We start from the raw sequence: 26110 nt of genomic DNA on the forward strand, positions 1-26110 counted from the left end.
GTACCTCGCTCGTGTAAACCGACTCCAGCTGTCTCTTTTATGTTGGCTGGATTGGCTGCAAGCAGGTAGGTTTGAGGCCTTGTTTATTAGTTTTCCTTTTCCTACTGACCCTCAGGCAAGGAGGGACTGCAGGAGATCGTACAGCCACAGTGTGTTCTCTTCATTAGTTGTAATCCACTTTTATATAAAAAAAAAGTCTTTTTTTTCATAAATACATACTATATTTGCTCAATTTAAGTACTAAAAAGTAGTATGGCAACCAAATTGATGATGGCTTATAACTAAGAAAAAAAATTCCACAAATATAAATTAGATCAATTAAGGATTTAACCCTGTGAGCTTTATATATAAAGAAAAACCTGCATCACAACCAGACTGGATGGATGGCCATCTGCATCTGCCCATTGGGTATTGAGAGTACAGGAAAGAAGGGTCTATAAGCACCAGAAAACTCAGAAGCTGAGTTATATACTGTATATGTGACATATATTATCTGACATGCTTGTATGTAGAGTAAAGACAGTTTGCATGCTGGGACTTCCCCTGTATCCCAGGCCTGTAGTAGTAAAGGGATGGCAAGGGCATCACCCCAGCTATTCCTTACTATAATCTGGTTCCACAAGACAAGGATCTGATATCTGAATGCTCTGCCTCCCTTTCTGAAACTCATTAAGAAACTCCATGAACCACGAGTCTAAATATGAGGTCTAAAGATACAATGGAGTTTGACCATTAAGAGTTTTATATATGATTTAAAGAACTTTAAACAATGTTTTTTGAAACGATGAAAACCAAAACTGAATACTGGCTATGATAACAGTTTCAGGCAAACATCACAATAATAACAAACAAGTTCCTGAAAAACAAACTCCATTGATCAGGCACTCATTTAAAAGACATTTGTCAGTGAGAACATTTAATTCCTGCACCCACAAATGCAAGTTTAAATCAAAACAAACTGACAACAAAAACATTTACATATATTTCAACACACTAGGGCAAAGTGGAAAAGTCTGATGAATCAGGATTTAGTATTCCTCTGAATCATGAATGCTGCATTAGTGCACATCGCATGGGTAACTTGAACCTCTTTGATCATATCATTAATGCTGAATAGGAGCAACATATGTTTTTTTAGAGCAGGTCTTGTCTATTTCAGCAAGGCAATGACGAGCCACATTCTGCAAATTAAACCTGAAAAACTGAACTGCTGAATAGCTGAAACTAAAGATCTAAAAGGAGGGGAAAAGTTATTCAGCTCCTAAATGCTTAGAAAATAATGTTAAAGAAGAGGCAACAGAGTGGTAGACATGCCTCTATCCTAAGTTTTTTTAAACATGTTATTAACATTAGATTTTAAAATGAGCATATATTTTTAAGGAACAACATTTATCGGTTTCATAGATATTGGGTCTAATAATATGCAGATCTCAGCATTAATACATTTTTTCTGATGGCTGCAGACTTCTGGTGTTTTGAGGTTACTAAATGTTGCAGTTCTGCTAGAGATATTTGTTAATTTTTACTGAATACAAGACGTCAGCTGTTCAGCAGTGTAGTGGTTTGGTTCTCTTCACAATGCTCTAAACATTTTCAATATGGGACAGATCTGGATTGCAGACTGGCCAGTCAAACACATAAATCTTAGAAGCCATGTTGTTGGAAGCCATGCAGTAATTGTCCTGCTAAAATAAAAAAAAAATCCAGAAAGCAACATCATATTTATGGTGGCATGTACAGTGCTATTCCAAAGTCCAGTATACACCCTTACATGAATAATACCTTCACACTTATGCAGGTCAGCCATGCCATGCACACTGATGCACCCCCATGAAATGAGTAGATGGATTTTGTACCTTTCACTAGAACAACCAGGATGGTCTTTCTTATGTTTTCACTTCCACCAGAACCAGATGTCTGTTTGAAGGTCACTCACACCTTACAGTGGTTTCTAACCTTGGCCTTTTACCACTGACATTTCCCCAGACTTCCTGAATGTTTTCATGCTTTGTAGATGCTAAAAGATGTTAGATATGTTGGATGGATTATTTATTTATTCACTAATTGATGGTTCTCTGATGATGTTTGGCATAAAGCAGTGAGTTAGAAATCTGCCTTGCTTGCAAATCTGGACACCCTTGTCTTCCAGAAGTGTGTTACTTGTGTATTCCATAAACGATGTCTTTTTTTTTTTGCCTCATTACCAGTTTTTGTCCAAATTGTCCAAATATACTATATATACAATAAAAACAATTGTTGAATTTTTCTGTGTAACAAAAGTTTGAATGATTTGAAAAGACTTAGAAATTTCAGTTATTACTGAATTTCAGAAAACGTCTCTGCAGCGGTGTTTGTAGAAACCTCTAGACATTCGTGTTTGTGTAGTGACCAAATTGCAGCCATTGGCCAGCTGTCATCCTCTTCCACCTGCATTCAGAGCCTGACTCCCTACTGAGAACAGGCAGCCTGCCGGAAGGAAGAAACATGTCATCAGGTCATCAAGCTACCACAGGGGGCCTGCTGGTAAACTACCAGATTTATGTGCACGATTAAGAGGCTTTAGTTTTCCTAGAATTAGCAAATAAATAGAAATTCTGAAAAGGATGATGGGCAGTTATTGTTTTAGGTATTAAACACACTGCCTGTGAGTAATAGCTGAGCAAATGTAAAAAAATATGAGTTAAGTATGTTGACATGATTCATTACAACCTGTTCTTCCTGACATATATGGCCAGATAAAGTATTTTCAAGAAAATTGTACAGAAATATTTATATAAAATTTCAATTTTGGAGAACATACCTTCTAGATAGGTGTACTTTACTCAGTGGCACTATAAGAAACAAAAAGTTAATCCTGAAAATTGAGAAATAAAAGGATCCCAATGAAAAAAAAAACCCAAAAAACTAAAAGGCTCATTACCTCTAAGTCAGGCTTTTAGTCTTTTAGTCACCCTACAATCAAACAGACAAATTAATCCCAACTACACAACCTTTGTGGTGGAGTGTTAGTTAAAATGCCTAAATGAAGCATATTATTTCACCACAAATCACTTTTGTGTTCTTTACAGACACTAAACCAAGCCTGCATTTTTTCAGTCACCTCAAGTGTGATGACTGTTGTTTGTGTTTGTCAAGCAGGGACAGAGGGAAAGTTGTGGGGATAGAGTGGAGAGACAGGGAGGCAAATGAGGAGCTAGGTGAAAATGGGACCATTTGGCTGAACGTGTGAAGTCCTACACACCTATTTAAAGGAGTCGACCAGGACTGTGGCCTCTCATAGCAAAGGACAGCAGAACGATAAGGCCACAATAAGAGGCAGAAAACAAGGGACATTTTTAAGGAAAGATCCCCAGAAAAACAACTTTTGGTCATAGACAACAGTGAGATTTCGACTGCAGAGGGATCAGAGAATGTTCCTTTACAGCTTGTAAGGAAAACGTGTCAAAGGACAAAGACCTGGAAAACGCTGAGTCTGGAGATGTACCCCACTTTGACTCTGGGACCTCAAAGGATTGGAGACTGCTTTTACAGAGGTGAGAGAGACAAAGAAAGGACTGAAGGCTCAAATCATATGTTTTTAAAGATTTTGAGTGTTTATTAAGAGTTGAGAAACGTATGAGCAGCAGTTATGAGGATAGAGGTATGATTAAGCAAATATTGCAGCTTTCAGGCCAGCAATGCTTCACAAAAACTCTTAAAAAAGTCACTGAAAGTCTAAAGTCCTCATGAAAAGTGGATTAAAATATAAACAGTTTTGTAAACTTGCACATGTGCAGCCAAATTAACCACATATTTGATTTAATGTTTGATGATTTTATGTTATGTTAATTCAACCTTGAATTTTTCCATCCCCATAGACAGGGAGGTTCCTGCACACATCCCGCTGTACCCTGCAGCCTGTGAGATGCCCCCGAGGATGCTGGTCCCTCCTGCTGCCCCCAGTGAGCCTGCATCCACACCCCGAAAAGATGAGGTGAAGATGGAGCTGGAGAACTCTGCTTTATGGAAGCAGTTCAGCTCCGTGGGCACAGAGATGATTATAACAAAGAAGGGCAGGTGAGACATTGACAGTCACTGTCTTTATTCATCACTTGTTTTTCTCTTCCACTTTTTCTCTGCTTTTAATGATAAATCTGCCCAAAAGAGAACCATTGAAAATGTAATCTCAAAATAAAAATACTTTCTTATCTTTAACCCTCATAGACGGATGTTTCCCGGTTTGAGATTGAAGCTGTCAGGCTTAAACCCATCTCTCCGTTACATCCTCCTTCTGGACATTGTTCCAGTGGACAACTCCCGCTATCGCTTCCATGGTGGTGGCTGGCAGGCTGTTGGTGGGGCGGAGGCCAGGCTACCAGACCGGGTTTTCATTCACCCTGACTCCCCTGCCACAGGCACACATTGGCAGAGCCGTACCATTTCCTTTCATTACGCCAAGCTCACAAACAACACGCTGGACACACAGGGACATGTAAGCACGGCAGAGGGACTTATCCAACACCTATACAGTATACAACTTTTATTTGTAGCTTCATGGTGCATTTTAAGTCAAGCTTCTTCTTTTATTTCAAGATCATCCTGCATTCGCTGCATCGCTATCAGCCCAGAGTTCACGTGGTTGAAGCCAGAGATGTGTTGAGGTGGGCTGGAGGGCAGCACACCTTCATTTTCCCTGAGACCCAGTTTATAACAGTCACCGCCTACCAAAACAACAAGGTATTATTGTGTCAGACAAACATGCCCCATGAGGCAATGGCAGAAATGGAACAGGAAGTAGAAAAAAAATCTAAATAATTTGTTTTTGTTGTTGCTGTTTTCAGATCACAGAGCTCAAAATCAACTCCAACCCCTTTGCAAAGGGCTTCAGAGACGACGGCATGAACAGCAAGAAGTATGTAAAAACAGTCTCATTTTGACATGGTTGACTCGCTGTTGTCGGGAATCTAAATTCCTTTTTTTCCTCTACAGGCAAAGAGATGCAAGACAGAAACGTAAAGTTGCAGTTCTGACAGAAACTTTGGATATTGGTAAGTAGTCTAAGTTATTCACATCATTCAGACATACCTTTCCTTGAATGACCTCATACTAAAACATCCTTTCCTCTTCCAGTGAACTGTGATCCGTGTGACTCTACAGAGCTTCTTCCACAGCCCACAACCACCAGCACAGACCTGCAGACTCTTGCTTTGGCCTCTCTGCCTGACCCTTCCTGCGGGTTCAGACCAGAAGAGGCCTCCTATCAAGACACACTGGTCCCAGAGCAGTCACTAGATCTCAATCAGGCATTTATGGCCTCCCATATGCCTGACATCACAATGGCTAATGGGATGCAGGAAACACCAGGAAATGACTTGAGAAACAATATTATTAAAAGGTGAGTGTTCAGCAATGGAGGAAGTTTTTTGCTTCTTATTTAGGGAATTGTTGTCCCCTTACATGCACGGCTTATCTAAGATCCATTTACATTTAAACAATCTCTGCATGCTTTCATGGTGGATCATCACACGCTTGAGTATAAAACAATAACTTGCACAAACATCATAAATACTTGTAACTTTAATAATGCATTATTATGTAATTTCTTTTTGCTGGCTGCTAGGTGTTTCCCCTTACTTCCAGTCTTCATTTGCTTTAGAAATGTCCACTAACTAAAACAAACAGAATCTACAACCTCTGTTTTCTCCACCACAGATCAGACGCTATGGCTGCTCCAGCTTACACCTCCAGCTTCCCTGTTGCACAGGCCAACTCCTCTTCCTTCCCCTCGGCTCTTTTTTCTCAGCCGTCCTCCTTCTCCTCACTTCCTGTCCCGAGCTCCTCAGACACATCTGATTCTCAGCCCTCCATCCCTCCCATCAACTACCCCACCCTTCTGTCATCCTCCCCCACTATCCCAACAACCCCCTCACTTCAGCAGGCCTCCTTCACCTTCCCCACTCCACCTCCTTCAGACTCTTCCTCTCCACAACCGCTTCTCTCATCTTCCTCCCCCTCCTCCAACACCTACCATGTGACTCCAGAGGCAGTCAACCCCCAAACTCCAACCTCTTTTCATGCATCATCTTCATCATGTGGGTCAAATGTTCAGGATCAAATCTCTGCTCACTCTCTGCTTCACCAACCCAACCAGCAGCTGCAGGATGACACAGGTGGAAATGATGAACCCAGCGTTCAGGCCTCAGCAGCTTTCATTTATCCAAATGTCCTGCCTACAAATCCAAACCCTGCTCCAGTTACTGCTCACCCTTTCTCGAATCAACACCAGCTGCCTGCTGCAGCTCCATCATGCTCCCTAGCTGTTAACACTGCCTCCACATCGTTTGCTTTCCCCTCTGTTCCTCCACAAGTGCAAAGTGTCTCATTTCCAAGTTTGTCTCCCAGTCCTGCTCTGCACTTCCCAAATCTGAACCATCAAGCCCCAGCTCCCTCCCATGCTGCTGTCTTCCCACCCTCCTCTTTTGCTCACCCATCATCCTCCCTTCCTTTCCAACCCTCCTCTTGCTTGGCTGCGTCCTCCTCATTCCAGCAGTCTGTCACCTCTGCAGCCCAACATCCTCACAACCTGTCCAATTCCTCTGCTTCCTCCTCCACCTGCTCGTATCCTCCAGTTGAAATCGGTGCCATCCATCCCCCCTATCGCCCAGAGATGGTACTGCACCACCCTGCTCTTCTTTCTCAGCTGGATTCATCACTGCCCTCCTCCACCCCTCCTCCAGCCCTCTACCCCACTTTTCCATCATACCCTCTCCGACTGCATCAGAACCCTCACTCATCCCTCTCCATCCCCTTCAGGCATCTGTACAGACAACACCAGCATGGCTACCCCCACTCCCAGGGGTCTTACCTGGATATGAACACTAGAGCAGTGTTTTAAAGTAACCTTGATGAAATGTTTGTCTCCATAGCGCTTTTAGAGGAATTAGCAATATGTAGAATTATTTGAAGAAGTGTTTTTGTACTCTGTGAAGGAAGGTGTGTGTGTGTGTGTGTGTCCTCCCAATAATTCAGCAGAGGAACACATAGTTGATACTGATTTGTAAATACTCTGAATATTCCTGTATTAAATATTCATTATAATGTGAAAAATAAAAATATCCTGTTGAAGAGTTTTGTGATTAATTTTTTTTTATAACTGAATATGTTTAAAAGGAGCACTTTTAATTACATTTTCAGTCATTTTTTTGGGTATCAGTGAACAACAACGATTCAAGTCAAAACAATTTCAACTCTGGAGCTCTTTCACTTTCACGCCAATTTACAAGTTATCTTCTTTTTTTTCGTGCAATTTATTAAGTTAATATTTATCTGAACACAAACCAAAGCTGACTATTTTAAAATATTGCTTAATTTTTAACACTTCAATGTGACATTTAAGTGTCACTGTGTGGTGTTTAGTGTGTTAGTTTCTTTGCTCTAATATAAATAATATAATTGGCTTGAGATGTGAAATGATTTCAGAAAAATTAGATATATAAAAAAAACATTGTGTTGTCTGTTTAATAAAATTAATTTAGTTTTGGGTTTTATTTAATGCTGATTTTGCTTCTTTTTTGTATTTTTTGAAAAGTAATGTTGAATGTGGTTTATGTTCACGTGTGTTTATGCAAAGTTATTTACTGAGTTTATTTTGATAAAATGCTTTATGTAGTTGTCAACGTCTTTGTAAACAGTGTAGTGTTTTCTGATTCAGCATTGCAGCTGGCAAAAAAATGATGTTTTCTGAAATGCCACTTATTGGCTTTTCACATTTTTAACCATTGTGTGTTTTAATCAACTGTCTATCAATATATATTCATGATATTTAACCACATTGCGCCTTTACTATCAGTCCATTTAAAGTTGCCTGGGAGGGATTGGCAAAGGATGGATGCATAGACTGATTAAAGTGCATTTTACCTGAAATGATGCTTTCCTCATATTTACACTCAGGGTTATCACATAGTCTAAATTTATTATCATTATTAGCATAATTTTTTATATTAATAATTTTGTTGTGATACCCTGCAGTTTGTCCACAACACATTGTTTTTAGTATGTTTGCAGACTGAGACATGAAACATGAGGTAGCTGCAGGTGATCTCTGATCTGCCTCACATGGACACTGACTGCACACACCGACTCGCTTTGAAACATGTAAGCAGCACACTTGAAGTTATGCTGCAGGTATTCAGGTTGGTAATACAGAGACATGACAGGGATAGCAATGGTTTATTCTTCTTTCTGCTTTTCTTATTTTTCACAGAAAATGTCTTGAGGTTCAACTCCTCTCAAAACATTCAAAGACCTTTCTATAGACAAACCAGGCTTAAAATGCATTTAAAATACACTGTAAACTTGCTAATGGATCATAAAACAAATAACAAATAAATAAAAAACAGTGTAGTTGTTATCACTGTGAGCAGAGCCTTGTTTTTGTCCCACTTTTGATGGGAAAAAAAATTTAAGGCACATTCCAAAATTACTTTTACTGTCAAAATTTCTTGAGAATAAGAAAATAAGTCATATTCAATATAGGAAATGTGTTTTTTGTGGATTTTTTTCCTCCTCCAGATATGTGGTATTTACTAAACCAAGCCCCTTTTGTCCATTGGGTTGATTTCAACTTAAGGAACAGTTTCAGGTTGATGCTAAGGGTCAGCCTGATGTTTACTCAAATTTCAAACAGTCACTTATTAACCACTGGGTGCCACACTCAAACCCTCAATTTGCACTTTTTTGGCTTAAACTTTTAGCTGTTTGATAGGACTGAAGGTAAGTTGTTTTTTTTATTGTTTCACTTGCATTTAAGGGAATTTTATTCCTCTACCAGGTGAGATGTCCAGGTGTGTTTGTCTGCCTGGTTGTGTGTCAGGAAGATTTCAGAATTCCTGGGTCGAATTCCATGAGATCTAGTGAGAAGGTGGAGCAATGACAAATAGGATAAATAAATTTTAGTGCAGGTCCGGATTGATTTCAGTAAAACTGCAAACAGGGTAACTGGATTGTTGAGGATGCTGTCATGTGCTGCTATTTCTCCTTTAAAGCTTGAGAACTTTTCATTCTGTTCTGTATCTTGTTTTTTTTTCCCAGAGATTGGTTTTATTCCTCCTATGGTTTTCTATTGTGTTTTTTAGTTATTTATATGTAGATCTTATTTATTTTATTTGTTCTTTTTACTTGTTCCTGTCTATCAGGTTCAATGTGCGTTTTGTTATGGACTACCAAAAGCTGTCACTGTTTCTGCTAAACAAATTCATATCTAATAAAGTAACCCTGAACCATAACAACATACATGTAGATTTGTCTCTTTTGTTCCAGCAGGTTCTGACATAAGAAGATCATTAGTTCTCTCTGAGACCACCACTCACACTTAGACAATCACATTCTGGATCATTGCATATCTTTTTAACACCACTACTTCTGAGCATCTAATCAAACAATCACTGCGGCTCGGATTAAAAGCTGCTCCTTGGATGATGATGTGCTCTCGTTTACGACCATTACTCCCTCACCTCTTGTCGCAGAGGTTTATGGGTGCTACTGCCTCCAGGACGGTCAAACAGCCTCAACTTTTCTCTGCGACCCTGGCCTTTGAGGATCCCAGCGCTTTCAGGGTGAAGAGTTGTGGAGAGCTGCTTCGGGCTCTGGGTGTTTTCCGCCTTTGCTCCTTCCCTGTGCTAGTTAACAACTGTGGAAAGGTGAGACTAGTTTGTTACTATTTATCATGAAAGAAAAAGTAACTAAGTGAGGAAGGGGTGAAAGGGTTTCTACTCTGAAATTAGTAACAGAACAGAAGATTGCTGAAGACACCAGCTATGCATGTTGTCTTGTTATGAATCCTTTGACCATCATGACTCCTCTGATCGTTCTTTTGTGCTCTGTTTTCTACTGTCAGCTGATGTGGATAACCCGCACCCTACTAGGGAGGAAAGGGTTTTCCTTGCTCCTGCGGCCCACTGTATACGCCCAGTTTGTGGCTGGAGAGAATGAGAGTGAGATCTCTAAGTCGATGGAGAAGATGAGCTTGCTGGGATTAAGGCCCATGTTGGCTGTACCTATTGAGGAGGACCTTGGAGAGAGCACCGGGTCTGACTCAATTTTCAATCTTTGAATATGGTTTTGACTAATTTCTGGTCTTGTTCTATGAAAACTGTCTGTAGTCCATAGTAGCATCATATGTTTCTGCCTCTGTATTTAAAGTTGAACATTTAAAGCCAGGAAATAAAAGTACCTCCTGCTTACTTACAGTTTGACAGACCCCATCTCATTTCCTCTAACACGTGCTTTCAGAGTTTATTTTCTAGTTTTTGCAATATCTATACATTTCTGTTGTTTCCCAGTCCATTCCTGGCCTCATGCTATGGTTTATCTCTTCCAGGGAGAAAAGATATGACGACAACATGGAGGCCATGCTGGAATGTGTCCGCATGTCCCACAGCAATGCTTGGAGCAAAGACCCAATGATGCAGCTGAAAATCACAGCCCTGCTCAGCCCGGAGCTGTGTGTAAGGCGACATCCTCCATCTCTGTGTCCAAATACATTTAGTTAAAAAAAAAAAAAAAATAGGCAACATGGGGATTTGACAATAAGCTATTTAAACATTTCCATTTTTTAGCGTGTGTTTTTCCATCTATCTGAGGCCACATAAGTTGCCCACTTCGCAAACATTTTATCTGAGAAGTTGTGTGTGTGGGAAACAAGATAAGAAAACAGATTTTAGTATTTGCTTTGTCAGCAGCTGCTCCAGGTTGTTTTCGTCTGGTTCAACCTGACTCTACCATTCATCTAACCCATTTTCTCCCAGTGTGTCTTTTTCTTTTATTCTTTAGTCCCAGTTTTGTGTGTTTATTGTTACTCATGAGAATACACTGTTTGTGCCAAAGGTGAAACTCACAACCCTCATGGCACAGCAACAGTATGATCTGAGTCTCTTGGTGAGGGCGATGGATGGAGAAGTAAGTCCAAAATTCGTAAAATAATCTAGTTTGAAAGCTTAATTTTTATTTATACTGTATTATAATACTATTATAATTATTATGTAAATGACTTTCACCTGAAACTGCCCATTTCAGCCAATCAGCTTCCCTGGTTTAGATGAAAAAGAGACCGCTCACTTTTGGTGCGGTCTGCAAAGACTCAACAAAATAGCAGAGGTACAAATACATGTTACAAATGCATAACTTATTTATTTAAGGATTTATTTTATATTCATGTTTATTATTTCAGGTACATACAGTTATATAATCTCTATGTTCATTTAATATTGACAGAAATAGCATTCCATACACAACATAACTATTATCATTTCCATGCAACAATTTTGACAAGTTTAAAGCTAATTTGTAATATTGTTTGTGTTTTAGGCAAGTGTAAACAAAGTCAGAGTTCTGGTTGACGCAGAGTACACCTACATGAACCCTGCCCTCTCTCTTGTCACTATGGCGATGATGATGAAGTTTAACAAAGATGCCGTGTGGATCTGGAACACATATCAGTGTTATCTTAAGGCAATTTTCCTTATTTTTAATCTTTAATTTGTCTTGTATTTGTACTGAACTCTGCTGTATAATGAGAAAGTGCATGTTAAGCCAGATTCCTCTCATTATCTGTCCGTGTGTCATTCAGGAGTCCAGGTCTCTCCTGTTAGAGGCTTTGCGTCTTTCCAAGAGGGAAGGTTTCTGTCTGGGTGTGAAATTGGTTCGAGGAGCCTACATGGACAAAGAGAGGAAGCTGGCAGAGAATGAGTGCCGTGTGGACCCTGTTCACCATAGCTGGGAGGACACCAATGACAGGTAAGAAGGATCCACATGTCACAAGCAGTCAAAAATCAGAGCGTATAGTACATATAATGCAATCAAGTACTTGATTTAAAACCTTTTTAAAAAATAGATTTTTCATGGTTGCTCCTGATGATTGTCTGCTTAGTTTTGTATGGAGGATATTTTTCTGCTAAGATTCTTTAAGGGTAGAGCAGCTGGGTGCCTGGTTCCTTCATTTTGGTCCAGCATAAATGTGTAACTAAGCAATAGTCAAAATAAAGAACGATACTCAAGCATGAAGGGGGGCTTTAAATCCACAAAGCTTTATTTTCATTATATTCACTATGATCCCCATGACAAAGCAAATTTGCAGACCATCATTCTGCTTGCTATGACAAAGTGTTAAAAAAAAAAAACTTGTCTTAATTTAAACCTTCATCTAGAACTGAACTGATTGAAGCACATTAGATTATGGATCACAAAAGGTTTCCACACAGTAGACTTGTGAAATCTGACACAGTTTAGGTACTGTTGTGTTTTCAGTTATAATGGCTCCCTGGATGTGATGCTGGAAGTCATTTCACAGAAACCCGAACGCTACAGGATCATAGTGGCCACTCACAACGAGGAGTCAGTGAGACGAGCTGCCAAACGGTTAGAACACGAGAAGTGAAAACAACAATCTTTGGTGTTTTATAACTGTTGTATTTTTTAATTTAGACATTTTTTTTATGTGAAATCATATTCAGATGAAACTACCTTTCTCCAATCTAATCTCCCTTGAATATCAGTGGTGCTGTGGATCAAACACTAAAAATAAAAGAAATGATTAGCATTTAATAAAATAATTTCTAATTCTTTGTAGCATAAACAAATCATATCTCTGCTCACATTTTACAGTGTAGAAGAGTTTGACTGCATGTGAGACTCAAGTCATTTGTATCACCAGAGGGGAGAAAAACTACACATCAAAAGAAACTGTTTACCTCACATGAACAAGCAAATGCCACTTTCTTCTGACTGCCCATCACACATCTTCATTACTAATCTTACATTTTACACTAATATTTACAAACTAATTATACCCACCAATCACTGTGACTATAAAATGTCATTTCTCATATGAATTAGAGCCCTGTCTTGGATACAGCTGCCACTAATGATGTGAATGCTGTGTATTTAATCTCCAGGATGGAGGAGCTGGGGATAGACAAAGATGGTGGCTCGGTGTGTTTTGGCCAGCTGCTCGGCATGTGTGATCACGTTTCCCTCACACTGGGTGAGATTGACTGTAACTCTGTACATTTTTTTCTGTGTGTGTAAAAACCCTGTTTTATTAAATAAAAGGTTGACAAAGATGGCTGCTGTAATGACTAAGCCTCCATGGATCAGTAGATCTGCAATCTTTATCTAATTAAACTAACTAAACACTTGTACTTGCATCTTTTCATAAAAAAACACCATAAGAGTTGCTCAGTGCTAAAGTATCCACACAAATTAAATGCAGGCAAAAACTCCAAACAGTAAGTAGTATTTGCGTGCCTTTGAAGATGAATGAGTCAACTCTTCACATCCTTTGACCTTTCCTTGTTATCCTGTTGTCTTTCCCTTTCCTCCAGCTAAGGAAGGTTATGCTGTGTACAAGTCAGTGCCGTATGGCTCCGTGGATGACACTCTCCCATACCTGGTACGCCGGGCTCAGGAGAATCGCACCGTGTTGCAGGGAATCCGCAAAGAGAGGGATCTACTGAGGAAGGAGCTCAAACAGAGACTAGGGCTGTCTCTGAGGGGAGGCAGCTAAAAACAGACTACCTACACAAAAGACGAGGTAACTCTGCTCCTGAAACCACTGGACATGCTCACAGAAGGGTAAAGGAGGCTTACTGTGAGCCTGCTGATCAAAAGAAAGGTCAATCCATGTACATTTTCCTCTCCATGTGTATGACTGATGTTTGGTAAGTTGTTTAAATGGACATACATGTAATTTTCCTGCTGTACATTTCAGGTTTCACAGCAGGGAAGGACAATAGTTATTTAAAAGCAACTGCTGCCTCTATTAAAGTGTTAACATCTGCTTGCCTATTATTCTGTTTATAAATTAAACTGGTGTCTTTTTTCCCATTAGTGTTGTTTGTATCATGGGTTAAAAAAAGAAAAAAAAAAACTTGATAAAATATTTAGCTGTTGACTTTTGATTCAAGTTATGTTTTATGATTTTATTCACATCTGGTTCTGCCATCACAGCAAACCTTACTAGTCACTGGCGGAGAAAACCTGAAGTCCAAGCTTCATGTAAACACTGATATTGTATTGTCTGTTTTCATTAACAAAATTCAATTATTAGTTTTTTTAGGATGCCACAGGCAGGATTGAGATGATCCATGGCCTCTATTTCACTTGTTTTATAATAAACTATTTAAATTAATTGGTTAATTCCTTCTTTCGTCTGGCATTAAATGCATCTATAAAAATACAAATGAATTATTGCTTAACCTTACAACCCACAGAACCATTATAAAATCACAAGAGAGGTCACCACAAAGCCCTGACACAAAGTTGAACAATAAGAAATGGTGTTTACATATCCCATTTTGTTTTCGACTTTGTGTTTTCAATATGTACAAAACAAATATGGCAAAAAATAAAAGAAATTCAAGACACATGGTTTATTATCATTTATTTTATCAAGTCTTTAATAGATGACATGTTTGTTGCTGACTTTTGGCACAAGCCAGCCAACCACAACTTTCTATTACTGATGTGTTAATAAGTAGAAGTTTGCAGCGCTGAGATGTCACTTTGCAGGTGAGTCAAGATCAGCTGAAAACAGTTTTGATCGGACATTTCTGAATGCAGGTTGTTGGGGTGTTATAGAATGAAAACTACATTAGATAATACTCTGAAATCCGGATGTCTGAGATCAGTAGTTGCTTTGATTTTGATTCCTGTAGCCGCCTCGCTGGTAGCCTCCCTGCTTCTGCTGGTAACCACCTTTCTGATCTATGATCAAACAAAGTGAGAAGCAATAATCAAGACACATTCAGAGAAGTATTCAGAGGCCAAAAAACTAATATTTCCTCTTGATGTACTGTGGTTTAGACAATTTCAAATGCAACAATTTAGAAAACATTCTCAGCTGTCTTTAGTTTTAATAAACACTTGTTAACTAAAAAAAATTTAAATCCATTGCAAGCTTGTTTGCATTAACGGTGATGCTTAATGTACCTCTCTGGTAGGATTGCTTCTGTTGGTAGCCACCTTTTTGATCTGTAAAACAACAAAAGTCCATTTAGTTCCCCCCCAAAAAACAAAAGGCCAGTCAATGAAAAGGAAAGTTAGCTATATTTCACAAAATATACCATTCATAGCTTGGAAGTAAAATAGTCTAAACTTGGCCTTTCACACATGGGATCACAGAAGGTCGTGCAAAATAAATCTTACTATCCAGCTCTCTGGATTCATTATGCAAGAAAGTTTATCAAACGACTCATGGTGAAGCATGTTGTCTCGACTCACCTCTGTTGAAGTAACCTCCGTAGACACCCTGCTTGAGATCAAAGACACGCTCGTTATTCTCCACCAAACTCCCCAGTTTCTCTGCCAGCTGCAGAGCCATGTTCTGCAGAGAGGTGGGCTCTGTGCGGTGCATCACCACAGTCTGCGTGGGCTGGTCCAGTGAGGCCTGTTGGAAACAGAAAACATATAGAGCATTTTAAATATTTTCTGTCATTTCACAAGTTGAATATCAGAATGGTAATTCTGCTCTATTAACATCCATTAACTGAACAGAGAAATTTACCATCAGCTCCTCATTGATGATCATCTTGCTGATTATGCTGTGAACCGTAGGGATCTCCAGCTCAAACATCTCAGACAGTGTTTCCATGCTACAGGTTACAAACAAATTATCACCATCTGTCCATAAAACCAGTGATTTATTAATAACATGTACACTGTTGCTTGCCTGATGGAGTCGTATACACTGCTGTATGTGAACAGGTAAGTCCTCAGTGACTCTTCTTGGATTTTTCTGCAATAAGAAAAACAATATGACTTATAAACCTGAAGTGAACAATGTTTAACATATTGAGAAACTTGCACTTCAGTTTCTGAAATTCAAAAAAATAACTAGTAAGCTAATTTTAACACCAACAGCTACTTAATTAGACAGCATTACCTTACGAGCATCTCTCGCACTCGCTGTGCCTCAGGGAACAAGTCCCAGACTTTACTGTTCATCTTCTCATTGATGATGAATGAGTGGCAGGTACGCCAGTCTCCCATCTTCATAGCCTTGCTGGCTGCTACTACATGCTCCCTCATGCTCTCTGGGGGTCCTGAAGGACAGACAAATTAACAATTATCCTCTCTGGTCTCTCTGAGAATTAAAAGTTCTGTTGGTAGAAGTTTAGGTGGCTTGTCTCATACCCAGCAGCGGCTGTCTCTCTCCAACCCTGAGCTGGTGATGGAACTGTTTACTGATCATCCTGCGACGGGCATCAAACTCGTGGGCAGCCATGTAGGGGATTTCTAACAGCATAGCTGACACCAGGTACACACACTCCAGCAGCTCCAAGTTGATGTGCATGTGGAATGGAACCTGTAATGGAGGTCAAAATGTTGTCGGCTTCTACACAACCAGAAAGTCAGTCTGTTTGTCATTCCCACCAGTGTTTAGAAAATTGTGTTTTGGATTAACACACGAGGTGAGAAGTGCCATCGCTTTACTTTGAGGAGCAGAGCTGAAATATGCAGCAGTGGAGTGCAAATTACCACCAACTACATATTCCCACACTGTACTGTTTTCAAAACATGTAAAACAACAAAAACTCACTTGTCTTCTCTTTTCAATCTTCTCCTGCTCAGCATTTCTCTCCTGCATGTTCCTCATGAGCAAACCCTGGCCCAGGAGCTCCTTGGCACGGCCAGATGACTGGATATCCAACAGTGCATTGTGGGCATCTTTAATCATACCCTGCCTAAAAGCACAAATGCCGAGTTGGACCATGGTTCTGTTGTATAGGATCTAGAAAAAGAAATAAAAGGAACAAAGTCAAATATAACTCCTTGGCTGTCTTATTTTGGGTACTGCCATAAATCCTTGTATGTTCAATGTATTCCAGAGTCTACCAACCTGTACAGGTGGATCAGCATGTTGGATGTTGTCCTGCAGGTGGCTCATCAGCATCAGGTCACGTGCCTGGTACCAGCGGGAATGAAGAGCATGGTGGTAGATGTGGCAGAGGATAGCGCAGGTACGGATACGGTCGGTGCGATCCTTGGCGTAGATAAACTTGCAGAGACGATCCATGATCACAGCACTGTCCTCCCCTTCACTCTCCTCCTGATCCAGCTCCGACTGCCCAGCAAACAGACGATACAGGACATTAAATTTAAAATGAATCAGGACAGGACATTCACATATAGACTTTTTTTTTTTTTTATAAAATCCCCTGTTCTTGTCATACTACATAGCTGCTATTAAAACAATGTTTTTCTTTTATTTATTTAAATTTAGTCTTGCTCTATATCACATTTTATATCCTTTTCTCACCTTGGTTTCTCCCTGGAGGCCTAAACTGCGTCTGTGAGCTTTGTAATCAAACTTGTAGTAGGTGTGCATGATTCTGCGCAGGTAGACGCGGCAAATCTCTTCTGTGCTGCCTTTGTTCTCCAAGTAGGTGAGCAGCCGGTCAACGATCCCACAAACTCGTCCCTCGTCTTTGAGGTTGTCAACATACTCTACAAAAGCAAAGAGGAGAGAGATCCATGGCTGTGTGAGCAGAATGATAAAGCAACACAAATGTAGGCTTAGCAGAAGCATTTTGATGGATTTTTTTAAATCCATTTTCTTTCAGAGTAATTTTTGCCCCTCACCTTGTGAATGGGGATCAGTGTTCTGCATGATCTTGGTAAACTCTTCATCCATCCTCTCCACCAGTGTTAAGACACATCCACGAACCCTGAAAGGCTGAACAGTATGCAGTAAATTAGTATTTATCTTTTTTTTTTTTATGTTAATTTTCACTACAATGTCATGCTTGACTGGGACCACACCACAAAACCACAACTAAAAAAATAAATAAAATAAATAAAAATTCCATAACAAAGATTGCATGGTGCAGAAACACCAGTTTATGTCCATCTGCCAGTAGACATTTATAAGTTTATCAAACTCTGCCCCTGATCCCAAATTCTACATTATTCTATTCTATTCTATTCTACAGTCATTTAGCAGACGCTTTTATCCAAAGCGACTTACATTTGAGAGGAAGAACAACACAAGCATGAATTCAAACAAGATGGGACGTCATAATTAAGTGATAGTCAGACCGCTTTTAAGTCCAGTTGGACCCAGGTGCTGTCATGTAGTGCTAGTGCAGTGCATATAATTGTTTTTTTTTTTTTGTTTGTTTGTTTTTTTTTTGTCATTTTATTTAAATACAGGATCACGATTTCATCACACAATATCAACTAGGTCATAAGTGCATGAGTTCATCACATAATATCAACTTGGGCATAAGTGCACACAGCTTCTTCAGTACTTGGTTGAGCCAAAAAGCTGGACAAATCTTTCTGACTCATTTAGTTAAGCTAAATGTGGAAATGCTCCTTAAACAACTGAGTCTTTAGCTTGGTCTTAAAAGTGGATACGGACTCTGCGGATCGGACGGAGTTTGGTAGATCGTTCCACCACCGGGGAACAACAGAGGAGAAGAGTCTAGCTACTGATTTTGCACCACGTTGTGGTGGGAGCACTAGGCGTCTTTCACTGGTAGAGCGTAAGTTTCGAGAGGGAGTGTAGCTCTGGATTAAGGAGTGAAGGTAGCCCGGAGCCGTTTGGGTTATTGTTTTGTAAGCCAGAGGCAGAGCTTTGAATTTGATGCGTGCTGCAACTGGAAGCCAGTGAAGAGCAATTAGCAGTGGAGTGACATGAGCTCTTTTGGGCTGGTTGAAGACCAGACGTGCTGCTGCATTCTGGATCATCTGCAGAGGTTTAACTGAGCATGCAGGCAGGCCAGCCAGTAAGGAGTTGCAGTAGTCAATGCGTGAAATGACCAGAGCCTGGACCAGGAGCTGGGTCGTGTGTTCAGTCAGGTAGGGTCTGATCCTTCTGATGTTGTAGAGAGCAAATCGGCAAGACCGGGAAACCGAGGCAACATGGTCCTTAAAGGTCAGCTGGTTGTCTACCATGACACCAAGATTCCTGGTAGAAGATGTAGGCACTAGTGTGATTGAGTCAAGCTGCACACTTATCTGTGGTGGTAAAGAAGGACTGGCTGGGAAGACAATAAGCTCAGTCTTGGACAGATTTAGCTGAAGGTGGCGATCCTTCATCCATGCAGAGATATCAGCAAGGCATGCTGATATTCGCATTGAGACGGTTGTGTCATCAGGTGGGAAAGAAAGGAAAAGCTGAGTGTCATCTGCATAGCAGTGGTAGGAGAAACCATGAGAGCTAATGACTGCACCGAGTGAGGAGGTGTATAGGGAAAAGAGAAGAGGGCCGAGCACCGAGCCCTGAGGCACCCCTGTTGTCAGCCCATGTGATCTGGACACGCCCCCTCGCCAAGATACTTTGAATGATCTCCCTGTGAGGTAGGATGTAAACCACGAGAGGACAGATCCTGAGATGCCGAGCTCTAAGAGTTTGGAGAACAGTATATGATGGTTGACAGTGTCAAAGGCAGCCGACAGGTCCAGCAGTATAAGGACTGAGGATTGACCAGTGGATCTGGCAAGCCGTAGGGAATCAGTAACTGACAGGAGAGCAGTTTCAGTAGAGTGACCTTGCCTATATCCAGATTGATATGGATCTAACAGGTTGTTGTCTTGGAGGAACTGTGAGACCTGACTGAAGACGGCACGCTCTAGTAATTTAGACATGAATGGAAGCAGTGAGACCGGCCGGTAGTTTTCAACCTGGGCTGGGTTGAGTGTGGGTTTCTTCAGCAGTGGGGTAACCCGAGCTTGCTTGAAGGCAGAAGGAAAGACACCGGATTTAAGAGAGGAGTTGATAATCGGAGTTACTGCAGATTTGACTGTAGGTAAAATGCTCTGCAGGATGTCAGAGGGAACAGGATCAAGAGGACAGGTTGTGGGTTTTGAGCTGACTAGAAGTTTAGAGACTTCGTCCTCATTTAGAGAGCGGAAGGAGCATAGTGAGGCACCAGTAGCTGGTTTGGTAAGGCTGAGTTGGTCAGGCTCAGTGAATTGGTTACTGATGGTAGCAACCTTTTCAGTGAAGTAGGAAGCAAACATTTCTGCAGTCAGCACAGTGGGAGGCTGAGCAGGTGGTGGAGATAGAAGAGAGTTAAACGCCATGAACAGTTGTCGTGTGTTGGGAGCATTGCGGATCTTGTTCTGATAAAAGGCTATCTTGGCCGCCTTTAGGCTGGATGTGAAAGTTACAAGTTTTTGCTGGTACTCAGACAAGTCAGTGTGCTCTTTTGATTTGTGCCACTTTCTTTCAGCCGCCCTGAGTCCGGCTCTGTGATCCCTTAGAGCCTCTGTGAGCCATGGACTGGGAGGGTTTTGTCATTAACTAAACCTGACAAGTTAAAAGCACATGTAGAGTGAATGAAGATTAAGTTGAGCTTTGACACAATGATCACAAGAAAGCAGAGGCTGAGAGAAGCTGGAGTTGGTGGAAAAAGGAGCTGCTGAGTAAAAAGTACTGTATTTTATTAATACATTAGCAGAATTTTCTTTGGTGTATGATAAAGTGCTGGATCCCACTATGCTAGATCAATGTTTGTTAAAATACTAAATATACTTATTATTTAGAGCCTCATGTAGGGGCTGGGGAATACTTGCTATGTATGCAAGGGTAGATGTCAACGTTGTGCTACGTTTGCGTATATAGTTGCTGAAAGGCAACAATTGGAAGGTGCAGCCAAATTGCTTGATATTGGAAGTCACCACTACTGACAGCACACAGCACTTGGGCTCTTGGGATCTGTTGCCAACTGTTACAGCATGAGTGTTTATCACTCATGCCATGCAACGGGGAGGAAAACCCATAAATATGTCGGTAATTGCGAACAAGGTCCGGCAGGGTGCTCTTCATTACTATCTGCCATTGTGACCTCGTGTCCATGTTTTTGTTTTAATGAGCTTCTCTAGAGTTTAAGTCAATATCGCAACTCGCGCACATGACATGTTTCCTCGAGTCAACAGACAATGAAAAAGCAAAAAGGCTTGAGTTTATTTAAATTTCTACTCATGTTTTTTTTACCGAAGATCATGACCTTATATTTGAGGTATAACTGAGAAAAATAAATAATAATAAAAAAATTTAACCAACAGCAGCTGGTTCGGTCAAAGATGGAGACTATACAACCCATACTGTCAGCAGAAGATAAATCAACCATTAATAATATCACAAAACATATAGATGCATGAGTAATGAACAAAATATTTTTACATAATTTTGACTTCCTTTTCCCAATATCTACTTTTCTGTGCACTATCAGATCAGTAACCTCAGATTATGAATGAAAAATTGAGTGGGTGAATCAAATAGTCAAATCCTCAGATTTGGCAAGAGAGGAAATAACAGGGAAAATATGCTGGTCAGAGAAGAACTGCCTACAAGCAGATAAGATCCTAGAGTTAAATGAATCCTAATGACTGAAACAAAGTCATATCGTTTTCCTATGAAAAAAACAAAACACACACACACAAAAAAAACAAAAACAGAAAGGCGAGATGTGTCACCTGGTCAGAGATGGCTAGATTCTCACTGTCCTCTACAATATTCTCCCCAATGAAGATATTGTTGTGTTCAAACAGGATGTCCAGCAGCTCATCAATACAGTCCAGGCACTTCTTCCACATGTCAGCCTAAAAGAAACCAGTCAGAAAAACTAGAGTTAGACTTTAATCTAATCTAAGACCGGATTCTGCACTTATTTTAAGCACTTCTGCACTGTGAAAATGTATCTGCTGTTTAAAGAACTGGCAAAGGATAAATTATAATCCAAGAAACATATCCAGTCAGTGACTCTCACCTTCATGAAAGCTGCCAAGTTAGGGTTGTAATCATACAGGGAGGCAATAATGTTGAACTTAATCTTGACCAGGATACCTTGGCCCAAGTTATTCTCGGCAGCGATGGCTGCCAGAGCATGAAGCAGTTCAATCTGAGCAGCCCTGTCAGCAGAAGAAAAATCCAGGAGGGGTGAGGATGGGATCAGAAAGTATTACATAAAATAATGGGTATATGTATCTTTGAATGGAATATGCAATGCAGAATAAAGGTGGAAAGAGAACTCTGAGGAACCAGACAACCATTTGTTAAACAAAATTGGCTGAAAGGGTCTGACTTTTACTCATTAGCAAACATGAAACAATGAATAATTCAATTTTGAGATACAAGTAAAAACCATTTCTGAATAAGCTCTTGCAAATTGCAGCGGTTGTAATTAAGTCTGTCACAACGAATACTTGTAAACAAGTTTCCATAACTGTTATAAGCATGTTAATTCACCAGTATGAAAACAGCTGGGTCAAGAATCCACCACCTAATTAATGCAGCTGACACCCTTTAATGACGTAAACTTGTTATATACCTGTTCTCGGATTTGAACAAGAAATATTTGCAATATAAAATTAGTTTTGTTTAGAAAACTAAAAAGGAACTTAGTTTTTAAATATTCTTATATTCTTTTAAAATGGAAATCAGAGAAACACATTAATGGGAATTATGTGAATGATAAATGATAATCTATAACAATTTTATATAAGTAGTTGAGACAGTGCCGGATGAAAGGAAAAATTACAGAGAGGACAAAAATAATTTGCATGATTTTGAGTCAGGAGATTTAGTGGCTGCTGAACTTTTACCTGTCTGTGCCTTTTTTGCCTCTTGCTTGCAGGATCTCATTCAGCTTCTTCACTACCACGGCTGTGTTGATTTCTGTGCCTTTAGCAAACATCTTGGGCTTCTCCTAATGAAGTTGACACCACAAAACAGCACGTCAATCACAGTTTTTCACATTGTGTTGTCTTTTGAGGCAAGCTTCTTTACAAGCTTTTCAATGTCTTGCCCAGTACTAACAGAAAGTACGTAAAAAAAAAAAAAAAGTATTTAGTGGGCAAGACAAACAAATGCAGTCTATTACTCTGTCTTCTTTCAGCAACACAACATTAAATAAACAATCATTCATTTACCTTGACCATAGGTATTCCACTTCTGACTTTCTCCCAGCCGCCTCCAGCCTCCTCTTCTCCCTCGCCCTCAAGCTCAATTCCAATCCGCTCCTTCTTTTTCAGCTTCTTTTTCTTTAAATCCTTCTTGTCACCGGGTCTGTCAGGACTAGGGGCCCTGAAAATATTTATGATTTAGATGATCTTTCTCAGACTTTTGACAAGCACACCAAATACATGGCACAAAAGAAAATGACAGGAATCTACACTTACCTCTTCAGGAAGACTGTGGCCAGGGATTTGCTCTTTTCTTTATCGTCATCCGAACTCTCACTGTCTCTCTCATCTGTGTCTGCACCCCAGTCTTCATCTTCGTCATCATCGTCATCATCATCGCTAGAAGAGGACTCGTCCTGTTTGAGGGAGGAAAACCCTTGGCGTATTAGCTGAGGTGCATTTTTAAATACAAATTAGTCTTTTCCATCATGTCACACTGAAATAGATAACAAAACCTAACCTAAGAAGCTAGCTTCTTACCCCTGATCCCTTAGCACCCTTAAGGAACTTGCTGGCTTCTGAAACACCTTCTGGCTTTTTCTTCAAGAAGGACTTGGCCGACACTCCCTCATCACCAGCCTCGCCGTCACTTTCAAAAGAGGAACCTAGGAAAATGGAAATTGGCAGGAACTTGACTTTATGCTTGAAAGTATTTCACAATGCTCATTATGTCTTAACATTGTGATATTTTTTCCAGGTAAACACAATGTAAGAGAAAACATAAAATGATACTGTTTTAGAGTAAATGACGAAAATGCATTTTTAATAAGCAACGACACCAGTTTGTGTAAATATTATTAAATATTGATATGCTACAATACTTATATCTTGTAATATATAAACATGTTTTAAACTCCTTTAGAATTCTTGAGAAAGAAAAACATGTAAAGATGGTAAACTTACCTGAATCCCCTTGTTCCTTCTCCTCCTCTTCATCTGCAGACTCTTGTGGGTTCTAAAAAGTGTAGAGTCAACATTAAAAAAACAAACAAACAAACAAACAAACAAACAAAAAAAAAACCAACACACTCTTTTCCTATTCATATTCTCATTTACCTAACTTCCCTTACTGACTTACCTCCTTGTATGCAGCTATTTCCGTTTCATAATCTCTGTTGTACTTGCGGATCTTCTGACGCAGCGTGCTCAGGGCTTTTGCATTGTTTTTGTTCATCTTTTTCTTTCCCTCTTTGTCCTCCCAAAGCTGGAAGGAAAATTACAAAAACAAAAAAACAAAATAAAAACATGTAACTTGAGTTCTACAGTAAAGCAGAAATCCAGCTGTGCTTTAAAGCTTGACCACCAACCTGGTTCAGGTAGTCCTCCAAGTCAGCCAAGAGACGGATGTAGAAGGAGGGAACACCCTCTTTGTCCACTATGTTCTTGCTTTTGAGGAATGCTCGACATAACTGCTCAAATTCCTCCAGACATTTGGCCATGTCTCGGATCTTCATGGCATTGCGAATAGTCTTTATGAGGTTTGTCAACTCCTCAAACCTAAAATTTGAACAAGGTCAAATTCATATAAAATCTGGCAATCTGTACAGTTTGTAGAGTAAGCCATTTAAGTGGACAACAAACAAACCTTTTGTCCTTGGCGCTGCGCACTACTCTTTTAGTGTCCTCTTCATCATCACTTATAAGCAACGACCTGTGGGAACAACATGGGTGTCATAACAAAAACAACATAATGAGTTCAGCTGATAACATTTTCTGCAAGTTCAACTGACTGCTTGAAAGTTGTCCCGGGTGCTTTTGGGGTAATCTCATCGGCGGATGAGGACTCCTCTGACTCGCTGTCAGACCCGGTGGCAAAGAATCGAGACATTGCTGAGGGGAGTTGTCAATCTGTAAAGACAGAATTACAAAAATGACATATGAAAGGAATGGTGTTTATGAGATTACATCAAACAATCTACATACAAGCCTCCAGAATAACCTTTGGTGTGCCTAACTTTTTAACTTTTTTGGGTGCACCAGTAAAAACCATTAGGTGCACTCTAATTTTTAAAGCATCACTCTCAGCAGCTCATTTTAATACATTTTAAGGATTGTCTTTTGATCATTAAAAGAAAACAGTCGCACTCCGTTAAATATTTATAATGCAATGTGAATATTTGTGGTAAAAAACCACAACACAATAATGCAGTAAACTGGTCAGCATAACTTTATTTTATTATTCAGACGTATTTGTATGCAGTTTTTAAAATATAATGAATTAATCTTTAAATGACTGTCAATTAACATGCCCTGTCACAGTGAAGGTAAATTGTCACTTAAGCTTATTGATGTTTAATGCACCAACAATTAACCAAATATAAAATTTAGAAACCAGTGCTGGCCACGTTTGGTATACAGAATTATAAAAAGAAATTAAAGCAACGTTTAAAGACGTAACGGTTAAAAAGGACACGGTTTAATAGCGTAAGACAGTCTTCCAGACAGACGCTAGCTGGTGACACTTTACAAATATTGGTAACGTTAGCAACCAACGCCTGTACGTGCTTCGCGACTAGTCATTTCGCCAATTCAAAGTAGCTTTGACAGGTTAAATGCAACCAACCTAAGTTAAGTGAAAACTTTTTTGTTTAGACCAGGTATGCATAACAAAAATTCATACTATGATTCGGTACCAAGTTTACAGAATTGTGTCGACTAACGATAAGATAGCGCGCGGTCGCTGGTAAGCTAATGCTAGCTTCAACCAGGAGCATCAGGCCTCTCCGCAAAAGTAACCAATAGCCTCAACTTATCGGATAGCTCAGATATATATTTGATTAAATTCATAATCAAACTCACCTATGTCCTTATGAAAGTTCTCTTGCTGTGAGTTTGTCTACTTTGTACTGTTATAAAATCCAGCTTTGCAGTTGAAGCCACAACAGACGCGTGCAACAGCCTTGCCGGTTCTTGCGTCAGGAAAGGAAGTATGCGCAGCAGATCAACACAAAATGCGGATGGTCACATCATGTGCAGATCTACATGCGCCAACGAGTAGCTTTACGGATATACTGCCACCTAGCGAGTGACATGATAAGTTCACCAGACTGGAATACAGGTTTCAATTATATTAAGATAAGTCACTTCATGCAATTCAGTTACCCTGCACACATTAATAACACTGGATAATAAAACACACAATGCACTTTTAAACAGAAACATA

At 39.9% G+C, this 26110-nt stretch overlaps 3 protein-coding genes across 5 annotated transcripts; 2 read left to right on the plus strand and 1 right to left on the minus strand.

The window, feature by feature from the left end:
* Nucleotides 1-3368: 3368 nt before the first annotated feature.
* Nucleotides 3369-6874, plus strand: tbx6 (T-box transcription factor 6). The gene is made up of 8 exons (XM_041974434.1): nucleotides 3369-3533; nucleotides 3858-4056; nucleotides 4204-4471; nucleotides 4573-4716; nucleotides 4821-4891; nucleotides 4969-5027; nucleotides 5110-5374; nucleotides 5692-6874. Exons 1-8 carry the CDS (start codon nucleotides 3479-3481, stop codon nucleotides 6872-6874), a joined length of 2244 nt encoding a protein of 747 aa, XP_041830368.1. The 5' UTR covers nucleotides 3369-3478.
* A 1781-nt stretch (nucleotides 6875-8655) lies between these two features.
* On the plus strand, nucleotides 8656-13857 carry prodh2 (proline dehydrogenase 2). Of its 3 annotated transcripts, none has more exons than XM_041973566.1 (12): nucleotides 8656-8751; nucleotides 9298-9677; nucleotides 9875-10065; nucleotides 10358-10484; nucleotides 10864-10935; nucleotides 11053-11133; nucleotides 11344-11487; nucleotides 11606-11772; nucleotides 12283-12393; nucleotides 12930-13018; nucleotides 13359-13574; nucleotides 13642-13857. In XM_041973566.1, the coding sequence occupies exons 2-11, from the start codon at nucleotides 9453-9455 to the stop codon at nucleotides 13538-13540; spliced, it is 1389 nt and encodes a 462-aa protein (XP_041829500.1). In that variant the 5' UTR covers nucleotides 8656-8751; nucleotides 9298-9452; the 3' UTR covers nucleotides 13541-13574; nucleotides 13642-13857. The 3 variants fall into 3 exon arrangements, with proteins under 3 accessions (XP_041829500.1, XP_041829498.1, XP_041829499.1); XM_041973564.1 differs by having other exon boundaries at nucleotides 13359-13538; nucleotides 13579-13857; XM_041973565.1 differs by having other exon boundaries at nucleotides 13359-13535; nucleotides 13576-13857.
* Nucleotides 13858-14399: 542 nt separating this feature from the next.
* On the minus strand, nucleotides 14400-25893 carry eif3c (eukaryotic translation initiation factor 3, subunit C). Its single transcript, XM_041973568.1, has 24 exons — nucleotides 25747-25893; nucleotides 24678-24795; nucleotides 24533-24598; nucleotides 24255-24444; nucleotides 24026-24151; nucleotides 23851-23902; nucleotides 23428-23552; nucleotides 23164-23303; nucleotides 22915-23068; nucleotides 22588-22691; nucleotides 21753-21894; nucleotides 21460-21585; nucleotides 17617-17710; nucleotides 17294-17481; nucleotides 16874-17098; nucleotides 16574-16765; nucleotides 16168-16339; nucleotides 15917-16076; nucleotides 15704-15769; nucleotides 15539-15626; nucleotides 15256-15421; nucleotides 14965-15006; nucleotides 14660-14739; nucleotides 14400-14627 (listed from the first exon to the last, which is right to left on the minus strand). The coding sequence occupies exons 2-23, from the start codon at nucleotides 24773-24775 to the stop codon at nucleotides 14660-14662; spliced, it is 2796 nt and encodes a 931-aa protein (XP_041829502.1). The 5' UTR covers nucleotides 24776-24795; nucleotides 25747-25893; the 3' UTR covers nucleotides 14400-14627.
* Between the last annotated feature and the right edge of the window lie 217 nt (nucleotides 25894-26110).

The sequence above is a fragment of the Melanotaenia boesemani genome, chromosome 21 (genome assembly GCF_017639745.1).
Source record: "Melanotaenia boesemani isolate fMelBoe1 chromosome 21, fMelBoe1.pri, whole genome shotgun sequence".
Lineage (NCBI taxonomy): Eukaryota > Metazoa > Chordata > Actinopteri > Atheriniformes > Melanotaeniidae > Melanotaenia > Melanotaenia boesemani.